Source organism: Triticum urartu, chromosome 2, assembly GCF_003073215.2.
Source record: "Triticum urartu cultivar G1812 chromosome 2, Tu2.1, whole genome shotgun sequence".
NCBI lineage: Eukaryota > Viridiplantae > Streptophyta > Magnoliopsida > Poales > Poaceae > Triticum > Triticum urartu.
In genome coordinates this window covers 737562454-737581963 of record NC_053023.1, presented here as the reverse complement: position 1 = coordinate 737581963, position 19510 = coordinate 737562454, and the positions used below count along the sequence as shown (strand labels likewise).

Below are 19510 nucleotides of genomic sequence, written 5' to 3'. Positions count from 1 at the left end.
TCTTTTATAGTCCCAGGATCTCATATCATCACATAGCCTATACCATATCAATGTGTCTCCCTTCAAAGATAAAGGGAAGACCTTCTTCTTAGCAACATCATCGGGTATACCTGCAAGCTTAAATAATCCACATATATTAAGTGCTCATCAGGATGCTTTGTTCCATCTCCTGTAAAATGGTTAGCTAGCAGTTTTTCCATCATACCCGAAGGAAATTCAAAAGGAGTTTCATTTTCAATAGGTTCAGTAGGTTGAGGAGCAACTCTTTGCTCTACTGGGAGGGGTGAAGATACCCCAAACAAGCCCCTCAGAGAATTACTTTCCATAGTAACAAGTGACAGTAAATTTCAGCACACTATATAAATTTTTCCTTACCAAATTCCACCTATCAAAGGCGCTACACTCCCCGGCAACAGCGCCAGAAAAGAGTCTTGATGACCCAAAAGTATAGGGGATCTATCGTAGTCCTTTCGATAAGTAAGAGTGTCGAACCCAACGAGGAGCAGAAGGAAATGATAAGCGGTTTTCAGCAAGGTATTCTCTGCAAGTACTGAAATAAGTGGTAACAGATAGTTTTGTGATAATATAAATTGTAACGAGCAACAAGTAACAAAAGTAAATAAAGTGCAGCAAGATGGCCCAATCCTTTTGTAGCAAAGGACAAGCCGGAACAAACTCTTATAATAGGAAAAGCGCTCCCGAGGACACATGTGAATATCATCAAGCTAGTTTTCATCACGTTCATATGATTCGCGCTCGATACTTTGATAATTTGATATGTGAGTGGACCGGTGCTTGGGTGCTGTTCTTACTTGAACAAGCATCCCACTTATGATTAACCTCTATTGCAAGCATCCGCAACTACAACAAAAGTATTAAGGTAAACATAACCATAGCATGAAACATATGGATCCAAATCAGCCCCTTACGAAGCAACGCATAAACTAGGGTTTAAGCTTCTGTCACTCTAGCAACCCATCATCTACTTCTTACTTCTCAATGCCTTCCTCTAGGCCCAAATAATGGTGAAATGTTATGTAGTCGACGTTCACATAACACCACTAGAGGCTAGACAACATACATCTTATCAAAATATCAAACGAATACCAAATTCACATGACTACTAATAGCAAGACTTCTCCCTTGTCCTCAGGAACAAACGTAATTACTCACAAAGCATATTCATGTTCATAATCAGAGGGGTAATAATATGCATATAGGATCTGAACATATGATCTTCCACCAAATAAACCAATTAGCATCAACTACAAGGAGTAATCAACACTACTAGCAACCTACTAGCACCAATCCCGGACTTTGAGACGAGAATTGGATACAAGAGATGAACTAGGGTTTGGAGATGAGATGGTGCTGGTGAAGATGTTGATGGAGATTGCCCTCTCCCGATGAGAGGAGCGTTGGTGATGACGATGGTGATGATTTCCCCCTCCGGAGGGAAGTATCCCCGGCAGAACAGCTCTGCCGGAGCTCTAGATTGGTTCCGCCAAGGTTCCGCCTCGTGGCGGCGGAGTCTCGTCCCAAAAAGTTCCTTCTGATTTTTTTCTCATCGAAAGACTTCATATAGGAGAAGATGGACGTCGGAGAGCCACCGGGGGGCCCACGAGGTAGGGGGCGCGCCCCCCACCCTCGTGAGCAGGGTGTGGGCCCCCTGGCCTTCATCTTTGGCGAGGATTTTTCTTTATTTATTTTAAGATGTTTCGTGGAGTTTCAGGACTTTTGGAGTTGCGCAGAATAGGTCTCTAATATTTGCTCCTTTTCCAGCCCAGAATTCCAGCTGCCGGCATTCTCCCTCCTTATGTAAACCTTGTAAAATAAGAGAGAATAGCCATAAGTATTGTAACATAAAGTGAAATAACAGTCCATAATGCAATAAATATCGATATAAAAGCATGATGCAAAATGGACGTATCAACCACCCATTGGCGACCAATTGGAAGTATCTTGTATTACTATCACCCATTAAAATGAAATCAACTTTAGATCTCTGGTAGTATTTGATCTCCTCTTCTCGCAGTAGACGGGCAACCATCTCATTAGATTGATTTTTCAATTCAATCTCTTGCTGAGATAATGTGCGCGTCTCTGCAATTTTGTCGAGGTCATCAATGATGGCACAGAGCCTTTGTTTTTCCTTTTTATAAATTCTGTTGGTGTGTTTTGCCCATCCAGAGAGGTGTCGCCTCATGCCTCTTATTTTAAAGATCCATCGCCAAATAGGTGTACGACGACAGCGGGCCTCTCCCAAACATTCTTGATCATGTCTACGAATCCGTCCCTATGCAGCCATCCAAATTCAAATTTGAAAGGGCGTCGGGTGGCTGGGTTCATAGAGTTAGAATCCAGAATGATAGGTGCATGATCCGATAAGGCCTCTATACGCTCTAGGGCTCGCACGGTTACCAGAAGAAATTTCAGTTCCCATTCGGTATCCATTAGTACCCTATCGAGCTTCTCGTATGTCGGCACAGATCGGTTGTTTGCCCAAGTGAACTGACGCCCCGACATACTGGCCTCCTGAAGATCCAAACTGTCTATCACAACATTGAATAGAAAAGGCCAATGAGTGTCGAAACGGTCCTTATTTTTCTCTTCCTGGTACCTCAGAATGTTAAAGTCCCCTCCAATAAGCATTGGGTACGGGTTATTCTTAGCCAGGTTAACCAATTCCCAAAGGAAAGCAGATTTATGCTCATCTTGGGCAGCCCCATAGAGAGCGACAAGAGTCCATGTAAAATTGTCAGCTCTATTTCGCAGGTGAAATTTTATATGAAATTCACCGATCGAAAAAGCCAACAAGTCAATGGCTGTTGTCATTACCCCAAGAAGGATTCCTCCAGATCTTCCACGAGCTGGTAGACTATGCCATGTGTAGTCGAAACCACCTGATAGGTGATCGAGGACATGCGGGCGAAAGTCACACTTGCCAGCCTCAGAAATTGCCACAAAATCCAAACCGTGTTCCCGGACACAATCACTGACGTGTTTATATTTAGCCAAGTCTGAAAGACCTCTGCTATTCCAAAACATGCCTCTTATGTGGAAACTTGGGTTTGTGTTGAACTCTTCGCCTTCTTGGGCGGTTTTTGTTTATTTTTAGAGGAGTGCGATTTAGATTTTCGCAAAGACGCCGTGAAGTCACAAAACATGGACCCAGATCTTGCATCATCCAATCCAACCTCGGTAACCTCACCAACCAAGTGGGATATAAGCGGATCATCATATTTGGCATCCGCTTCATCATCATCCTCGGTTTCAGGGTCAGGTATGGTGGTTTTACATTTCGGAGAAACCTTTAAGCGGTTGATCTCCATATGTTTAAGCACCCGGATATGAGGTGATTTTAGACACACGAATAAATGTGAAGATACCAAGCGCATACTTTTGAACACACAAATTAATGTGCGTGGTTTTTCTACCACCCAACCATCAACTATGCTCGTTGATTTAGATATCTCCGAAAATGACCACCTTAAATTTCAACGATGGTCAATGGATACAAATGTGTTATATGTTGGTCTTGATTTGGGACAAATGAGGGGTTGATAAGCCGCAATACAAACCACAATTTTATACCAATGCGGGAAATGAGATTTTTGTTCGACATACATAGATGTGAGATGACTCCGAAGTCATACAAACATAATATGCGGAATACACGGATAAATACGAAGATACCGAGCACAACAAACAAACACTTCCACGTCTACATCCACATCTACATCTACATCTATTGTCGGCATTAACCACATCACAAGTAACTACACCGTTGTTTGAATTTTTCACATCGCATAAAGAAGTACGGTTTGGCAGCGGTGTCCATTTGATCTTCACAACTACTAGTAGTATCGATCATATTAATGATGCCCTTCAAAGGAAGTCGTGTCCCATCTTCCAAATTATTTTATAGGCCAAAATTTAACAAGACATCGGTGGTAGATTATTTTAGAGGGCGGGCACGTGTGGTCTGCGTTTCACCGGCAAGGTAAACGCCATGCTACACCATTTTTAAGATTTTATTTATCTTACTAATTAATTTGCACGAGTTATCAAAGCATGTCGCATACAATGGACATGTGAAAAGAGGAGCGATATTTTTTCAGGGGAAGTAGTGATATTTCTTCAGTGGATAGTGGATTTTCTGTAAAAGTACGGTACAATGGCACACTCATACTGACACTTCTACGGAAGCACCAAGCACATACACACTACTTCTATAAGGATCTTTTAAGAGATTGAGCCGACAAATTTAAAGTTGACGAAATCAACATAAACGCCTCATTTGCAATATAAAAAGTCATCTCCCATTGAACAAACCACCAAAAAGCCTGGAATAAACTAAAAAAAATGTGAGCACCCATGCCAATCTAGGACTTGACCGACACTGGTTGCTTCCAACACAACAGAACTAAAATCTTGGAGTTATGCTCAGTTCACGGATAGTGAAGTGGTTAAGTATACATAACTGCGAGAATGCAATGACTTATATGCATTAATCAAGATGATAGGGCAGTTGAAATGCCCAATGATCCTGGACAAGAATCTTCATATCGGGCTTAAAAGAGCGGATTTTTCGGATAATAAAATCGGTGATCACGGGGCATACATGAATTAAGTGTGGAGATATCAACTGCACATTTACGAACACACGAATAAATGCAAGGATTTTCCACCACACACCCACCAGCACTACCTTTGGTTTCAGACATCTAAAAAAAGAGCCAACCACCCTAAATTTCAGCCATGCTCGATGGATACAAACGTGTTACGCGTAAGTCTCTCTTTTTTTTTTCTGAAAAGTTATGCGTAAGTCTTGATACAAATGGATGTTGAAAAGCCGCAAACACAAACCATGACCTTATACAGTCATGGAAGAGGGGGGGGGGGGGTTCTTTTCCGTCAAGGGACATTTTTTTTGCATGGTAATACGTGTCTCATTCATATCATCTATATCTACATATACTCTTATAAAAAACAGAGTTGGTGACGATGATGTGACTGTCATCCTGTAATATAGGCCGTCCGATTTATATCTAACGGATAGGAAGGAAACTATGACAATTTTGCAAAAAGATGCCCACACCCCTCTCCACATTTACAAATAAGATCTTCTCTTGTTCATCCTTTTCTCCCACAACATAAACTACTCATACGGATGCATCTTGATTTTCTGTGCAACGCATGGGCATCTTGCTAGTAAAGAATAAAATACAAGTCATGTAATAACCAACATGGCAAAACTGAAAAGATAGCAAAACATCTCTGAGCTTGACAGCAACGCCTGTCACCTGCCTCCGGCACCACCACAGCAGCCACAGAAGAAAAGAATGACGGGTCACCTCCTCACTCGAGTTCGACGCGGCTCCATCGCTGATATGCAGCTTTACGGACCTCCAAGGTGGCTCACAAAAAATGAAGCCATTGCCGTTGAACGAATACAAGAGACGGCCGCGAAGCCATGTAAAATAAATACGGAGATATACGTGAGTAAATACGGATATATGGAGTACGTACAAGTACAAACAAACAGCTCCACATCTACGGTCAACATTATTAGACTCGGCAGTAACCATCGCTGTCTGAAATTTCCAAATCGCATATCCATTTCTCGTTTCCCGGCGAGCCGTCACGTCCATCTGCCTCCGCCCGCCACGCCCCGCCCCGCCCCGCCGCTCAACCTCAACCCCACCCCCACCCCCCACTCCCTCCCCTCTCCCCGCCGCTCCGGTCTTCACAAGTCTTTTCTTTCTCTTCCCCACCCGTTCCCCCCACGCCACCGTCAAACTCCAGCTGCGGTCTCCCGCGGCAGCCCCGCCCCGCTCCCCATTCCTCCCCCCACCCAACCTGCGACCGCTCCCGCTCAAGAAGAAAAAACCCGAGCTTGGCGAGCCGCCTGCCGGACGGAGAGCTGGTGGTCGGCGGAGGGGACCGGACGGCATGGCGGGGCACGCGGCGGTGCGTAGCTGCGTGCAGACGGCGCTCAAGGCGGCCAACTCCCTCGTGGGGCTCGCCGGGATGGCCGTCATCCTCTACGCGCTCTGGGTGCTCCGCGCCTGGTCCCAGCAGGCCGCCGACCACCTCCCCGCCCCCTGGTACCATCCCCTCCCCTCGCTCCTCCTCCTCCCTCCCTGAACTCAACACGCAGATCTCGCACAGCGTTGCTCTCGCCCAAGCGTCGCAATCTCTGCTTTCGCCTACTAGTTACTTACTGCCGGATTTGCCGTTTTATTCCCCCCATTTCTGCTGCCGCTCCCGATTCCTCCGACCGATTTCGCGGCGGAATCCGTCGCTCAGACAGACAGATACCCCCCGCACCCACCTCCGACCGAATTCCCGGTGAAATGCGCGTGTCCTGCACACTGCTTCACCGGAGGCAGCAACGACCAACAGAGGGATCAGGATCAGTTCCCTGCTCGAACGAACGAGAGAGGGAGAGCGAGAGGGATCGGGAAGTGGCGTAGGAACCGAGCCAAGCCCAAAAGCGCCCCCCTTTTTCCCCGGCTGCTGACGGGCGGGACACTCAGCAGCCACTATTGCAGCAAATGTGTGTGCAGTGACGAAAACAAAAAGCAGCGGAGGGACGGATGCAAGTGCCATTCGGTGGTTGCGGTGGAATTGCGCCGCCCCTACAGATTTAGGTGGCGGCTGCGATGTGTCGTCACGACGTGATGCAGCGGATGGATGGCCCAAACGAAAAGGATGGATGTATATGTATATATCTGTGCGGTTGATTGGTGGGCTGTGCAAGAGCACTCATGGAGGATAAAGAAACAACAGCGATTTGTGCTCAACAATCGCTTTCCCCAACTTAGGCACGCCTCTAGTGATCGGCATCTTCCCCTTTGCTTTGCTGTTAAGACGTCGACGCCTCGACGCCCACCGAATGGCTTATTCTACCATGTTTTTTATGTTGGGCCTGACAAATTTATTAGGAATCCATGCCAACCAGTATTCAAGGAATTTTCAGGTGTCTTGCTTGCCTATGTGAAATATATACTAGTATGCAATGGCTGTTTTGATTGAAAATAAATCGCATCGCTTGTTGTGCAGGTTTATCTACACTCTTCTCAGCCTGGGGATCATCATGTGCTTGCTGACCTGCTCGGGCCATATCGCCGCCGAAACTGCAAACAGCCCCTGCCTGTCTTGTGTATCCTTGAAAGCGGCTTATGTGGCACTTGCTACTGGTTTATCAAAATTCCTCAAAGCCTTTTGCATCGTCGCATAGAGGCCAAACCTTTCTGTTTTTTTCCCATCAATGGTATCTCCATTTATTCGCAAAAAAAATGATATCTCCATTTAAGATATTAATGATATTTCAAAAAAAAGAAGGAAATTGCTAGCAGGTAAGTCTCGAAATGGGACTGTTGGCTCCTAATAATACTGTGACCTGGTGCTATGAACTATTTTGCCTTAACCTGACATGTATGTAGCACATGATCTTTGTATTCTTGCTTGTGATACTGGAAGCTGCAATCGCCGCCGATGTATTTCTGAATAGCTACTGGGAGGAGGTAAGGAGCACTTCAGCTGCTACATATACTTGCTATTTCTAATATATCAGCCATTTGATTTGTGATGGTTTGATAATCCCCAAACCTGCAGGATTTCCCAGATGACCCATCCGGGAAGTTTGATGAATTCAAGCATTTCGTGAGATCAAATTTTGACATATGTGAATGGGTAGCCCTCTCGGTGGTCGCTGCTCAGGTGAGCGATTCTCTGCTCAAGTCTTCCACCTCTTGCTTCTTATGCTTGTAACCAAACAGCTGTGTAGATATAACAAGTATGGTGGCAACATGTAGGGGGAAAAGGAAATGCTGACTGCTTTGCCAAATAACCAAATTAGACTTCTAAATAGTACCATAGTTTTATTTGTACCTTCCACTACTGGTTTGGCTCACAGCCAGTCTACCACTGTACTTTTCAGAGATAATCATAACAAACTTAGTAACAACAACACTAATAATAACATTTTATTATTCGCAGGCGCTATCAATCATTCTTGCAATGGTACTTAGGGCCCTTGGCCCCGAAAATGAAATCGAATACGACAGTGACGATGATGCAGTGCCCGCAAGGCTGCCTCTCCTAAGGAACAAGCCCCAGCATGGTCCAAGCTATGGCGAACCTAACTCACCTCGCAGGATTGATTCATGGCATGTGCGGATCTTAGACAAGGTGAGCTGTTTATCTATTAAACAAGCATCTCTTCCCTCTTTACGTTGGTGCACCGTCAGTCTGTACACCGTGACTGAAGCCTTGCAACTGTTTCCTTTCAGGCCAACGAACAATAAGATTCTTCTGACCTTACATGTCGAAAACCCTCCGGAAGGTTTCGCTGTCCTGACCCCTGAGGGTTACGGCCAACCTGAGGACATGATGATACTTCTTCTCTGAAGTAGTAGTGAGGATTGATACAACGACGGTGTGGTACCCGAATGGCTACTTTTATTGCCTTTCGACATGCGCAAGTATTTGAGTAGCATGTGACTAATCTTACAGCCTCCTGATGTATGGGATGAATGTTGTAAAATGTTTCACAAATAGATGATGGATTGATGCAATGTCTTACCCAATACAAAAAGGAAATCACCCTGATAGTCTGAACGCCATGCATTTTATGTTTCTGTTAATGTTTACAGAACGTGGGATGGGACTTTTTTCATGCTAAATTTCAAAGTTTAGTTGAACACTTAATTGTACCTAGTGTACTGTAAGGTACATACACGGTAGTTGCTTGGTCGATCGGTATCAGTAACGTACTGTCCACTCCCTCTGTAAACAAATGTAAGATGTTTTGGTTAAACTGTCAAGACGTCTTATATTTGTTTACAGCGGGAGTAGTATATTACGGAAAAATGTCACTCAGACAATAACAATCTGCAGATACGTTTTCTTACCTTGCAAGTAATTTTTAGTTACGTCATGAGAAAAACAGATTAAGGCAAAATATTTTTAACTGGCGGTAGAGGAAAAAGAGAGCTGAGAAATGGTGATGTAACCCCTTCACTCATTTCAGTCTATGTAGTGTATATTGAAATATCCAAAACATCTTATGTTTGTGAATGAAGGGACTATAACTGAAGCTACATAATATTATTCATCAGCACTAGAACGAACCAAGACATAAATAAATAGTACTGTACTACATACACACGCTAAGTACTACTATGAAATTACAAAACTTTTTCCATGCGAATTGTAAATGTTATCTACAGACATTTACAAAACCTGAGCACAACCCAACACTTCCAATCAGAGCTCACTGTAATTACAAACGGTGAGCACTCAATGACACCAAAACTGCAAATGTTTACACACACAAAAGAGCAGGCAGAGAGTTTATTTATTACAAGAAAAATGACCCAACCCAATGAACTCAACTTTGATAACAATGATACATCAGATCAGATGCAACATGGCACCTCAAATATTCCTTCCAACCACGCCCGACTATGGAACAGGGTTTATTGATCTGATACAACAACAATCATGCGACTGACAAACTCGCTTATTGATTGATACAGTGAGTGGTCTGCTAGGCACAGAATAGAAAGAATACTTTCGTCTCAGAAGGTCAAGCAAACCTAAAAATAGTGTACAACATCTCCATTGAAAGAGGAGCGAGCATTATCTTATCCTTGGTGAATCTGAAGACCTTGTCCACCGACCTCGACTTTGAAGCAGCGGAAACCATGCGATTCTAGCTCCGTGGTGACCTTCTCCAAAACTAACTTGGACAATACTGAAATTTATGATGTCAAGGACGCATCGCTGCTAAGTCGGTAGATATAGACAAACGGATTATATATCAAAATGTTTGTTGAAACTAAAAAGAGTACCAAACATATATTAAGCATATCCAGATTAAATCAGCATACAAGAACTGTGAAACTCTTGGTTTGCATGCATCTAACAGACCTATTCATTAAGTGGGTACAGTTGTACCACAGAGAAATTAAAGGATCTTTACAAGTACAAACCATCAGTAAACATTAAGCAATTTCAAGTTCCTCCTTGCTACATTAATAAGTTTGACAGAATTACTAAATAACAATTCAGAAATCTTCATATGTAAAAATGTTAAGTGACGAGGATCTAGCTTTTACTGGCAAATCATTTTAATGTTAACATTCTTCACTAACAGAATGCCAAAGACTGCATTTGTGCACACTTCGATTTCTGGAAACATTCAGTTAAAATGTCATGAAGAAATCAACTGAAAGGAAAAGATATGCTGGATCTGAGGTATTTAAGCGATATAAAAGCTACACAAGTAATAAGATATAAAAGGATACGAGTTGGTATCAACGTCAAAACACAGCCTCCACCACCAGCTCCGGTGAGCTTCGAGACCAAGTTATACTTCAATGTCGAGCGCAGCACGGTTTCTATAGAGGAATGGCTGACTCCCATGCACTGGAGCAAACCTTGGTTCATCTCCATGAGTTCTGCTAGCTTTTCTTCCTTTGAGGTCATGGCTATCTCATCAGTGGCAGCTAACTCGACAATGCTGGAAAGCTCTTCACTAATGGTGTTCACTGCATGGAAGACGGAAGCCATAGCATCGGGATGCCTAGATGCTCTTTCAGACACACCAGCAACCAGAGCCTTGGTGTTCCTACCAACCCTTGTATCAGTAATGAGCATTTTGACTGGATTGCCAGATTTGAGGTTTGTCAATTCTCCCTTCTTGAATTTGATCATGCTCCCTAATAGTCACGTAACAGATGAATTTAAATCCCAATGGCATGTAAAGTTATAAGATACTCCTATTTTAAGTTAAAAATACAAGATGTTTCTAGTACGAAATGACTCGGGTGAGATTTTCATGACTGAACTCCTATATATACAGAATACTCATATTCAAGTTAAAAGTACAAGATGGGACACTAGTTGGCAATAACAGGCAGTTGCTGATTTAAACTTTTAACGTACAACGGCAGCGCCGTTGAGGAATAGGTTCATGAAACAAGCACATATAACCTCAATACTGATATCTCCACTAGAGGAAAAAAATCTAAGTCGCAACGGATTTTGGCGCGAATTGAAAGATTCTAACCAATCAAGAGGAACAACATACCAAAAGTGCTGACAGCGTTGTCAATGCCAGAAGGCTTGCCATGAATAATCTTTTCCCCCTGGAACGCCCACGTGTTAACCAGCTCAAGATGATCCTTCCCCAACAACCGCCACTCTGTTCCGTCGACGGCGCCCTCAGCGCAAACCACTCCTGCCGCCGTCAGCAGCGCGCCTGACAACGACACGGAGAACGCGGCCGACGAACCAAGCCCCGCGCCCATCGGCAGACCCGAGCTCACCACGACCTTCCCAGGCCTACACCTGCACAAAAGAAAATAGCTGCATCAATTTTACTAGTTTCAGCATCAGAAGATTTGCTTGGGGGAAAGAAAGCTGCCGACTGACCCCAGGATGGAAGTGTAGAGGTAGAGGAACGCGGAGAGGCCTGCGGAGAGCCAGATCTTGGCCTCGGGTATCTCGTGCAGCTCCACGAGCCTGGCAATGGAGGCCAGCTCCTCCGGGGAGCAGGGCCTCGGGGCCTGCAGCTCCGCCTTGCGGCAGGTCTCCCCCAGCGCCTCGAGGAGGCGCGAGCATGGCCAGGAGAAGGCGAGGCCCGAGTCCGTCAGGTCGACCTCCACCTCCCCGCCGGCGCCGCCATCCCCTGCGAAAGAAACAGCGAAAGGCCAGAGCGTCAGTGCCGATCAGGAAAGAATCGAGAGTCGGATGGCGTTTGTTGGGCCGGGGAGGAGACCTGGCGGGGGCAGGTGGAGGGAGGACTGCGTGTAGAGGTCGATGGCGGCGGCGACGGCGGAGGAGCCGTGGACGACGGCGTGCTCGCCGGCGAGGATGATCTTGCCGGGCGCGCGGGCGCGGATCTCCATCGATCCAAATCTTTCGGCCTCTGACTGCCTCCCTCGCGCTACTGCCGCTGCTGTGTGATCCGCGGGCGGCGGTGGCGCATAGGAAGTATCGCCCGGCGTGGGGAAAGATTCAGAGGATCAAATCATGACGCTCCTCCTCTGCGCGCAGCAACGCGGCGGCGGCGGTGGCGGCTGCCGATGTGGGTGAGCTCGGGTAGGGTAGGCTCGCTGGCGGCTGGACACTCGTCTCAGCTACCTTTTGCGCGACGGGATGCGGAAGCATTCACTGGTCGCCGGCGGCTGCCTGAACGCAGCGACGGGAACTTTGGACTAGAATTAGGATCCTGAAATCTAAAAAGCGGCCGGCCACTAACTGACCGAAACGGGCGGCCGGCCCGTGGCCGTTCGATCGCGCGAGCGATCGCTCCCAGATCCGCCAGGTACCACCTGGTCGCGCACCGCGGTCATGGGCGGTTTTGTCCGCATCCGGACGTGGGAGGCCCACCTGTAAGTGATAGAGGAGAGAGTAGTGGGGTCGTGGGCGGCGGTTTTCGAAATCTGCGCCTGAAATCCCTCGCCGCAGTGTGCTCTCTCTCCCCATTCCTTCATCGTCTTCCTCCTCGCCATCCTCTCCACCGAATGGGGCGTGGCGGGCGGAGTGCTCAGATTTGACGGCGGCTTGCGGGTGGTTCTCCTCGCCGGGGAATCGCTGGTGCTCCTCGCCGCCGGAGGTATGCTCTCCCTCCACTTCTACATGCTTCTCCTCCCTTTCTCTATCTCGCAGAGCGCGGATGGTGCCGAAATGCGAGGGGAATGCTCTCTAGGGTTCGGGAACGGCGCGAACTACCCCCGCTTATCTTCGATTTCCTGCGATTTTAGGGCGATTTTAGGGCGAGGGGAATGCGAGGTCACGTTGAGTTCCGTTCTCCCATCTCGCAGCACGCGCCCAACGGTGGTCGGGATCTACAAGGTGGCCTGAAATCCCTCGCCACAGCGAGTTCTCTCCCCATTCCGTCTTCATCTTCCTCCTCGCCATCCTCTCCACCGAACGGGGCGTCGCGGCGGAGTGCTCAGTTTGGCGACGGCTTGCGGGTGGTTCTCCTCGCGGGGGAATCGTTGGAGGCGTAGTTCACGGCATGGGGGTGGCTGGACAGGGTCAACGTGTAGTCCCCGTTTGCGCGATTTTAGGGCGATTTGGCTGTTTACTTCATGTTCCATTCAATTTTGCAGAGATTTGAGATCTGTTCATGATTCTTAGTTATTCTGTAAGTTTGTATTAGATGTGCGCAATGTTGTGTGCAATGCATTGGCTGATTTCGTAGTTGGTGTTCAGAGATTTAAGTGGTTAGTTGCACAAAATTCTCCTCAGTTGGCTGCGTCCATATAGTACTTGGCTGTCCATATGCTCTGCAGTTGCAGCAGTTGTTTTGGTCAGTTGGCTCACTGTTTTTGTACTAGGTGGTTGTCTATACTGTGTTCAGTTGCACAAGTTGCCTGCTCGGTTGGCTGCATCACTTTTACTAAGTTGGCTATTCATATGTTATACACTTGTGCCAGTTGCTCTACTTAGTTGGTTTTACTTAATTGCATATGTTATACACTTTTACTAGTTGGCTGTTTCCCCCTCTGCTGTGTGCAACTAGGGACTCTTGTTTGTACAATTTTAGCACCAATGTTTGCCAGTTTTCCAATATAATCTACCAAATCCACCAGCATTGTGGTGGCTGTGGTGGTTTATGTGTTATTCTCCTGCTTTGTGCAACTAGGACCCCTTGATTTGTGCAAATTAGTACCAATGCTTGCCAATTTTCCATTTTAATTTTTCTCAATGTGCAAGTCTTTTGTTGTGGATGTGGTTGTTTTCATGTGTCTCCCTTCATGTTCAACTAGGGACGCTTTTTTCAGAATAAGTTATCTCACTGAGCTTGTTGCCTTTACTTAACTTTTTTCTGTCTAGGTATTACTTGTCACAGTTGGCAAGTAATAATTAGGCAGAAAAAAGTTAGTTGGCTTATTTGATGTCCAGTTTGCACAAGGTTTACTGCCCAGTTGGCTGCATCATTGTAGTAGTTGGTTGTCCACATCTTCTAACTATGTTTTTTTGTTGTATTTCCTGCCGCAGGGCAAAAATGGTTATAATAGGAGGAGATGCGGGTGGCAATCAAGGAGATGTATTTTTATTCACTTTTTTCTTTTGTTTTTGAGTTGTTTTTCAACTTATGCATGTATGCTAATGTCTTTTTTTTCATGTTTTCTTTTGGTTGCTTAATCAGCGTTCTGGAAGTCAGCCTCTTCGCCGGAACTCGAAGCGTCCTGCTAATCGCCAGCCACGACCTGCACAGAGTGTTGAGCAGGGAGAGGACGTTGAGGTAAGTGGCATGTTGATGACACAAGTCCATTTTTTTTGGTTTTGTTTGGGTCATATAACATTTTTTTATTTTTTCCCATGCTCATGTTTTTTATTTTTTTTCTTAGGATGCTGATCAGTTCCGTGTTGTAAAGCGGACTAGACGTGCAGCACTTGGCAAGGGAGCTGAGTCATCTTCTAGGGTAAGTAAAATCTCAAATATAAGTGTTTTTCTCGCTTTTTTTAGATAGTGATGAAATTATGCAGCATTTCCGAACAGTATTTTTGTTTTTAGTCTGTCAATAACAACCTTTTGTAGTTGACATCTCTAGTCATTTTGATTTAAATACAGTTGACATTAGTTGGCATTAGTTGGCATCTTGTAGTTCACTAGTTGGCATCTTTTCATAGTTGACATCAGTGGTCATTTTTTTGTGCAGGCAGCAGTTGCTGGAGAAGCTGTCGCATCTTCCGCAGCAGATGCTGAGGTATGTGGGTTTTTTGTGTGTGTTTATGAGCTATTTGAATAGTTCTTTGCAAACCTTTTTTTAGTTACTGTTTTTCTTGTGTTGCAATATCATTTCTTATTGTTGCACATACACTAGAACTTTTTGTAGCTGCCAGGTCTCGTTCTTTTTTTATTTACTGTTTTATTGTTGCACATTCAGTTGCACACTGGCAGTCTTTGCAGTTGTCCTCATGAGCTTTATTAGTTGCACAAATACATCATATTAGTTGGCATGATCCATTTTATGAATATATAGCTCATTCTAATACTGATTCAAATGATGATTGCTAGTTTTTTTTCATTCTTGTTTTTTCTCTTGTGTTTAATGTTTGTGTAATGCTTTCATTTTCTAATCAACAGGGCAGCGGTGAAGGAGTTGAGGTGCCTCCAGGGGAAGATGTGGAGCGACCATCACAAGCAGGCAGGATAAGGGCATCACCAGCGCGCTTTGCAAATTTCAACGCCTCTCTAACCCCACTACAGAAATCAGAGCTAGTTTCGAGGTCGGTCGGGGGGCTATTGAACTTATCAGATACACTTCTAGCGGACCTCACTAAGTTCCTGGTGCAGTCCTACCAGCCACAGACCTCTGAAATGGTTTTCCCAGGAAGGGGAAGGATGCGTGTCGATGCTGACAGTGTTCAGAGGGTATTTGATCTCCCAAACAATGGTCCAAAAGTCAGATATTTAGTTAACAAGGATGCCACTAGGAGATTCAGACAGGCTTTCAACATAACTGGAAATTCTCATCCCCAGATCACTACATGGCTCAAGATGATTGAGCATATGGCTGGAAGAACGGATGACACATTCTTTATGGCCTGGCTTGCGGTTGCCTTCGGCACTTCTCTAGCACCAACCACGGCCTTGAAGCTCAGCCCAAAGTGTTATGGACTTGTGCTAGATCATCAAATGCTAAAGAATACAAACATCTGCCTCTTTGTAGCAGAACACATTAACGAAGCTTTCCGGAACATGGACCAGGAGAAGCAAACTGTTTGCTGCTACTTGTATCACTTGATGGTTAGTGAAAATGACCACTTTTTTCCATCTGTTCCTGTTCTTTCTGTGCAGTTATAGTTTGCTAAAATTCTCATAACAATAACTGAACTTGCCTTTTTCTTTTGTTTGGGTCTGGTGCAGAGACTATACCTTGATGCGCTCGTACATGACATCCCAGTAAGCAACTGCGCGATACGATCAAATGCATGGGATAGTACTCTAATTGCCAAGGTGATCAAGAAGGATACTATCTCTCCTGGTGTGTTCGGCAAATTACAAGTGAGTTCTTTTTTGTTTTTTTCCAACAGTGTCTTCCTTCTATGTTCTTTTGATGTCTGGTCACTCTTTTTTGGAAATTGCACAGAAAACTGTCATCAGTTGGCACAACAATGCATGTAGTTGTACAGATTATAGCTTTAAGTTTGGCAATCTGCACACATGTTCATTTTAAATTGGCACACCATCTTTTTTAAGTTGCACAGTTTTACTAATCTTGTTGCACAGATGTATTGCATCAGTTGGTAGGAACTTTTTTTTAGGTGCCATGTGTGTTGCACAGTTTTTGTGTCTTTGTTCAGTTGCATATATGTATAGTTGAATTTGTCTACTCCAGTATCTTGTTGTAGTTGCACAGGTTGTAATGTGTGGTTTCATTCAACACACAAATCTATTTTGATAACCTTGTTATTTTCTGTTTCACTTTTTTTCACATCAGCTTAAAGAGGAGTATAGAGGCACGGAGCAGACACCACTGTTTGGTGGAATTTTGCAAGCTGAAGCATTTGTGGCATCCAAGTTACCAATAACATACAATCCTCAGGTTAGTGTTTTGCATACAGAAACATGTATCACTTACTAATATTTTTTCTATTAGCTGGGATGTATGTTCAGTTGGACATGTATAACTTTTGTAGTTGCGAAAATACAGAATTTAGTTGGCTGTGATGTATGTTCAGTTGCACATATAAGCTTTTGTAGTTGCACATGTTCTTTTGGATAGTCAAAGTGTTCATTTACAACCATTGTCATCAACTTTTGGCAGAAATGCATGGTTTTTACTTTGTGCCACAGTGCATTTTGTAGTTGGCTAGAATCATGTTTTTAGTTGGCCAGAAAGTGTGTATTAGTCGTTTTTGCTTATCACATCATGGTCAGTTACAGACATTTTTACTTTTTATTATTTTTTCTAACTGAATCAGTACTGAATCTTTTTTGTGTTGATGCAGAAAAAGGCAAAAATTGCGAAAGTGGTCAATGAGTTGTGCAAGGCTGTAACTGAACAGGTTGGCACCTTCATTGAAGAAGTTGCCAAGATTGATGACGAGGAACCAGATTTTGATCTTTACGTACATCAGCCATCAATGCAAACTGGGGCATCACGCCGTGCTCCAAAAAGAAAGAAATGGCGGTCAACTATACAAGAAGAAGAATAATTTGTTGAGGATGATTCAGAAGAAGATGAGGACATGGAAGCAGCGATAGATGCTGACGACGATGAGGAGACAGATGCGGATGAATCAGAGGAGGGGGACAAGGATGAGGATGACAATGAAGAAGATGCAGACGAGGAGGAGGATGAGGAGGAAGAGGAGGAGGAGGAGAAGGAGGAGGAGGAGGAGGACAAATAAGAAGAGGACAAAGGAGAGGAGGAGGACAAGGAAGAAGATAGTGATGCAGAGGAGGAGGAAGAAGAAGGTGAGGCCAGAGAGGGGGACGGGGACAAAGGGGCAGCAGTTGATGGCAGTGAGAGGGGAGAAGACAAAGGCGCGGCAGCTGATGGCAGTGAGAGGGAAGAAGACGAGGATGAAGAAGACGCGGATGATTATGGTGATGATAAAGGGGGATCCAATGGAGGCAGCGACAGCAGCGATGACGATGATGATGACAACGCCCCTGGTTCTGGTGGTACAGGTGGCAACACATCCAGGAGGACTAGCACTCATGCCAACCCTGCGAGCAGCAGCAATTCATTGAGTAGCAGGAGCACACTACAGATGTTGATTGACAAGACTTGCTGGAAAGACAAGGATTTTCCAAAGTCAAAGAAAAATGACGAAGCAGAGTCTCAGGGCAGCATTGATATGTTCAAGCTCTGCAACTTGAAGCCACCTTTGCCAACCACCTTTCCCGTGCCAGATTTCAGCGACAAAGATATGTGTGAGAAGATCAACTTTGCCATTGACAAGAGCCTGTTCTTATCAACTGATGCTGAAAAGAATCAAATTGACATGGAGGAAGTAGGAAAGGGTCTTGACTAGGTTCATTCAAAGGAAAAATACAAGGAATATTTAAAGCAGCTCCCAGACCTAAGCTCCAGCTAGAGCAAGGCAGCATCCACGGCAAACCCTCACGTGGTTCAGAAGCGTAAAGTAGTTTCAATTAAGAAGAATCTGCAGTTGCCTCAAACCAAGGAGAAGATGGTGAGTGCAGATGCTGAAGTAAATATGGTCAAGGAAGCTGTGCTTCAAACTGATATGCCAACAGTAGTGAGCAGAGAGCCAACCAATGTCAGAGAAGTTCAACAGATCAAGGGGAAGACTCCCCTTTCAACAGTCCCACCAAAACCACCTAAGAAGAAGTTTGTCAAGTTTGCCAGGGGCGCAAAGGGGGAACAGGCCACAAAAGATTTGGGGTTCAGAGACGAGAGAGAGCTGCGAGCCGCAGCCATTGATGCAGGGGTGCCAAGTTCTGCCAGGTTGCTGCCAACTCAGACTGGAAAGATGCCAACTACAAATACCAGTGTGCCAACTGATGTGTCAGTTAGCAGCATGGTCACAGTCAAAACCACCACAGCTGGCCAGGAAGGCACCACTGCAACTGCAAGTCCCAAGGTGCCTACTGATAGAGATGCTTCAATGCCAAACACAAAAGGAGGTCATCCAACTATCAAGGTGCCATCCCCAAGAGCTGTCTTTCAGCAACCATTAACACAAGAGGAGGTGTTCGACATTATAAGTAGGTGCAAGCCTCCAAGGCCGCCAACTACAACACTATTGCGAACCAAGTCAGTGAATGATGCACCCGTGTTTGTCCCGCAAGGAGATGCCCTGGTCCTTGAACCCTTACGAAGATCAAACTCTTATCATGGTGCGGGTTCTGCGATGCACCATCTTTTGACCTCGGCATAGATGGTGATGCTCCAGCACCTGCTCCAGCAGCAGAAATAGCGGAAGCCGGTGTGATCAGCATCGATGAGTGTGAGTTAGACCCAGCAGCTGTGAATGAAGGATGTGATGCTGCTGATGCTGGCAAGGCAATAGCTCAAGAACTAGATGTTGGTTCACCAGAGAATTGCCACACCCCGATATGCGCAGAACCAGAACTTGGCACGAGCAGTTCTTCGGGGCCACCTCTTGCACGAAGACAGAGGAGGGTAAGAAGGCCCGCAGCATCTCAAAGGTCTCCATTCATCGACTACAACAAGAACAAGACTTTCAGCACCAATGAGGTAGTGAACAAGCTTTACGCTGCCCTCTTGTATTGGGTCAGGCATCACAAAGGAGCAGATGATGGAGCTACCAGGTAAACTAACTCCCCACAGCCTACATACATATCTTTTTTAGTTGCATAGTACCAGCCACTTAGTTGCACAGAAAGCATAGTATGTTGCACAGAACAGGGCTTTTAGTTGCACACTGTTCTTTTTTCATTTTCATGCACATTTTTTTTGCTGCTGTGACCCTTCGAGCTAACTTGTCTTTTTATTGCTTTCAAAAAAAATCAGCCCTGAGATAATCAGGTATGGTGCTT

At 45.2% G+C, this 19510-nt stretch overlaps 2 protein-coding genes across 2 annotated transcripts; one reads left to right on the top strand and one right to left on the bottom strand.

The window, feature by feature from the left end:
* The first annotated feature begins 5718 nt into the window (after nucleotides 1-5718).
* Nucleotides 5719-8621, top strand: LOC125540333 (tetraspanin-19-like). Its single transcript, XM_048703941.1, has 6 exons — nucleotides 5719-6110; nucleotides 7069-7168; nucleotides 7452-7532; nucleotides 7624-7728; nucleotides 8008-8199; nucleotides 8301-8621. Exons 1-6 carry the CDS (start codon nucleotides 5956-5958, stop codon nucleotides 8313-8315), a joined length of 648 nt encoding a protein of 215 aa, XP_048559898.1. The 5' UTR covers nucleotides 5719-5955; the 3' UTR covers nucleotides 8316-8621.
* Nucleotides 8622-9348: 727 nt separating this feature from the next.
* On the bottom strand, nucleotides 9349-12232 carry LOC125540332 (mevalonate kinase-like). The gene is made up of 5 exons (XM_048703940.1): nucleotides 11795-12232; nucleotides 11449-11704; nucleotides 11105-11364; nucleotides 10320-10733; nucleotides 9349-9766 (listed from the first exon to the last, which is right to left on the bottom strand). Exons 1-5 carry the CDS (start codon nucleotides 11922-11924, stop codon nucleotides 9657-9659), a joined length of 1170 nt encoding a protein of 389 aa, XP_048559897.1. The 5' UTR covers nucleotides 11925-12232; the 3' UTR covers nucleotides 9349-9656.
* Nucleotides 12233-19510: the final 7278 nt, after the last annotated feature.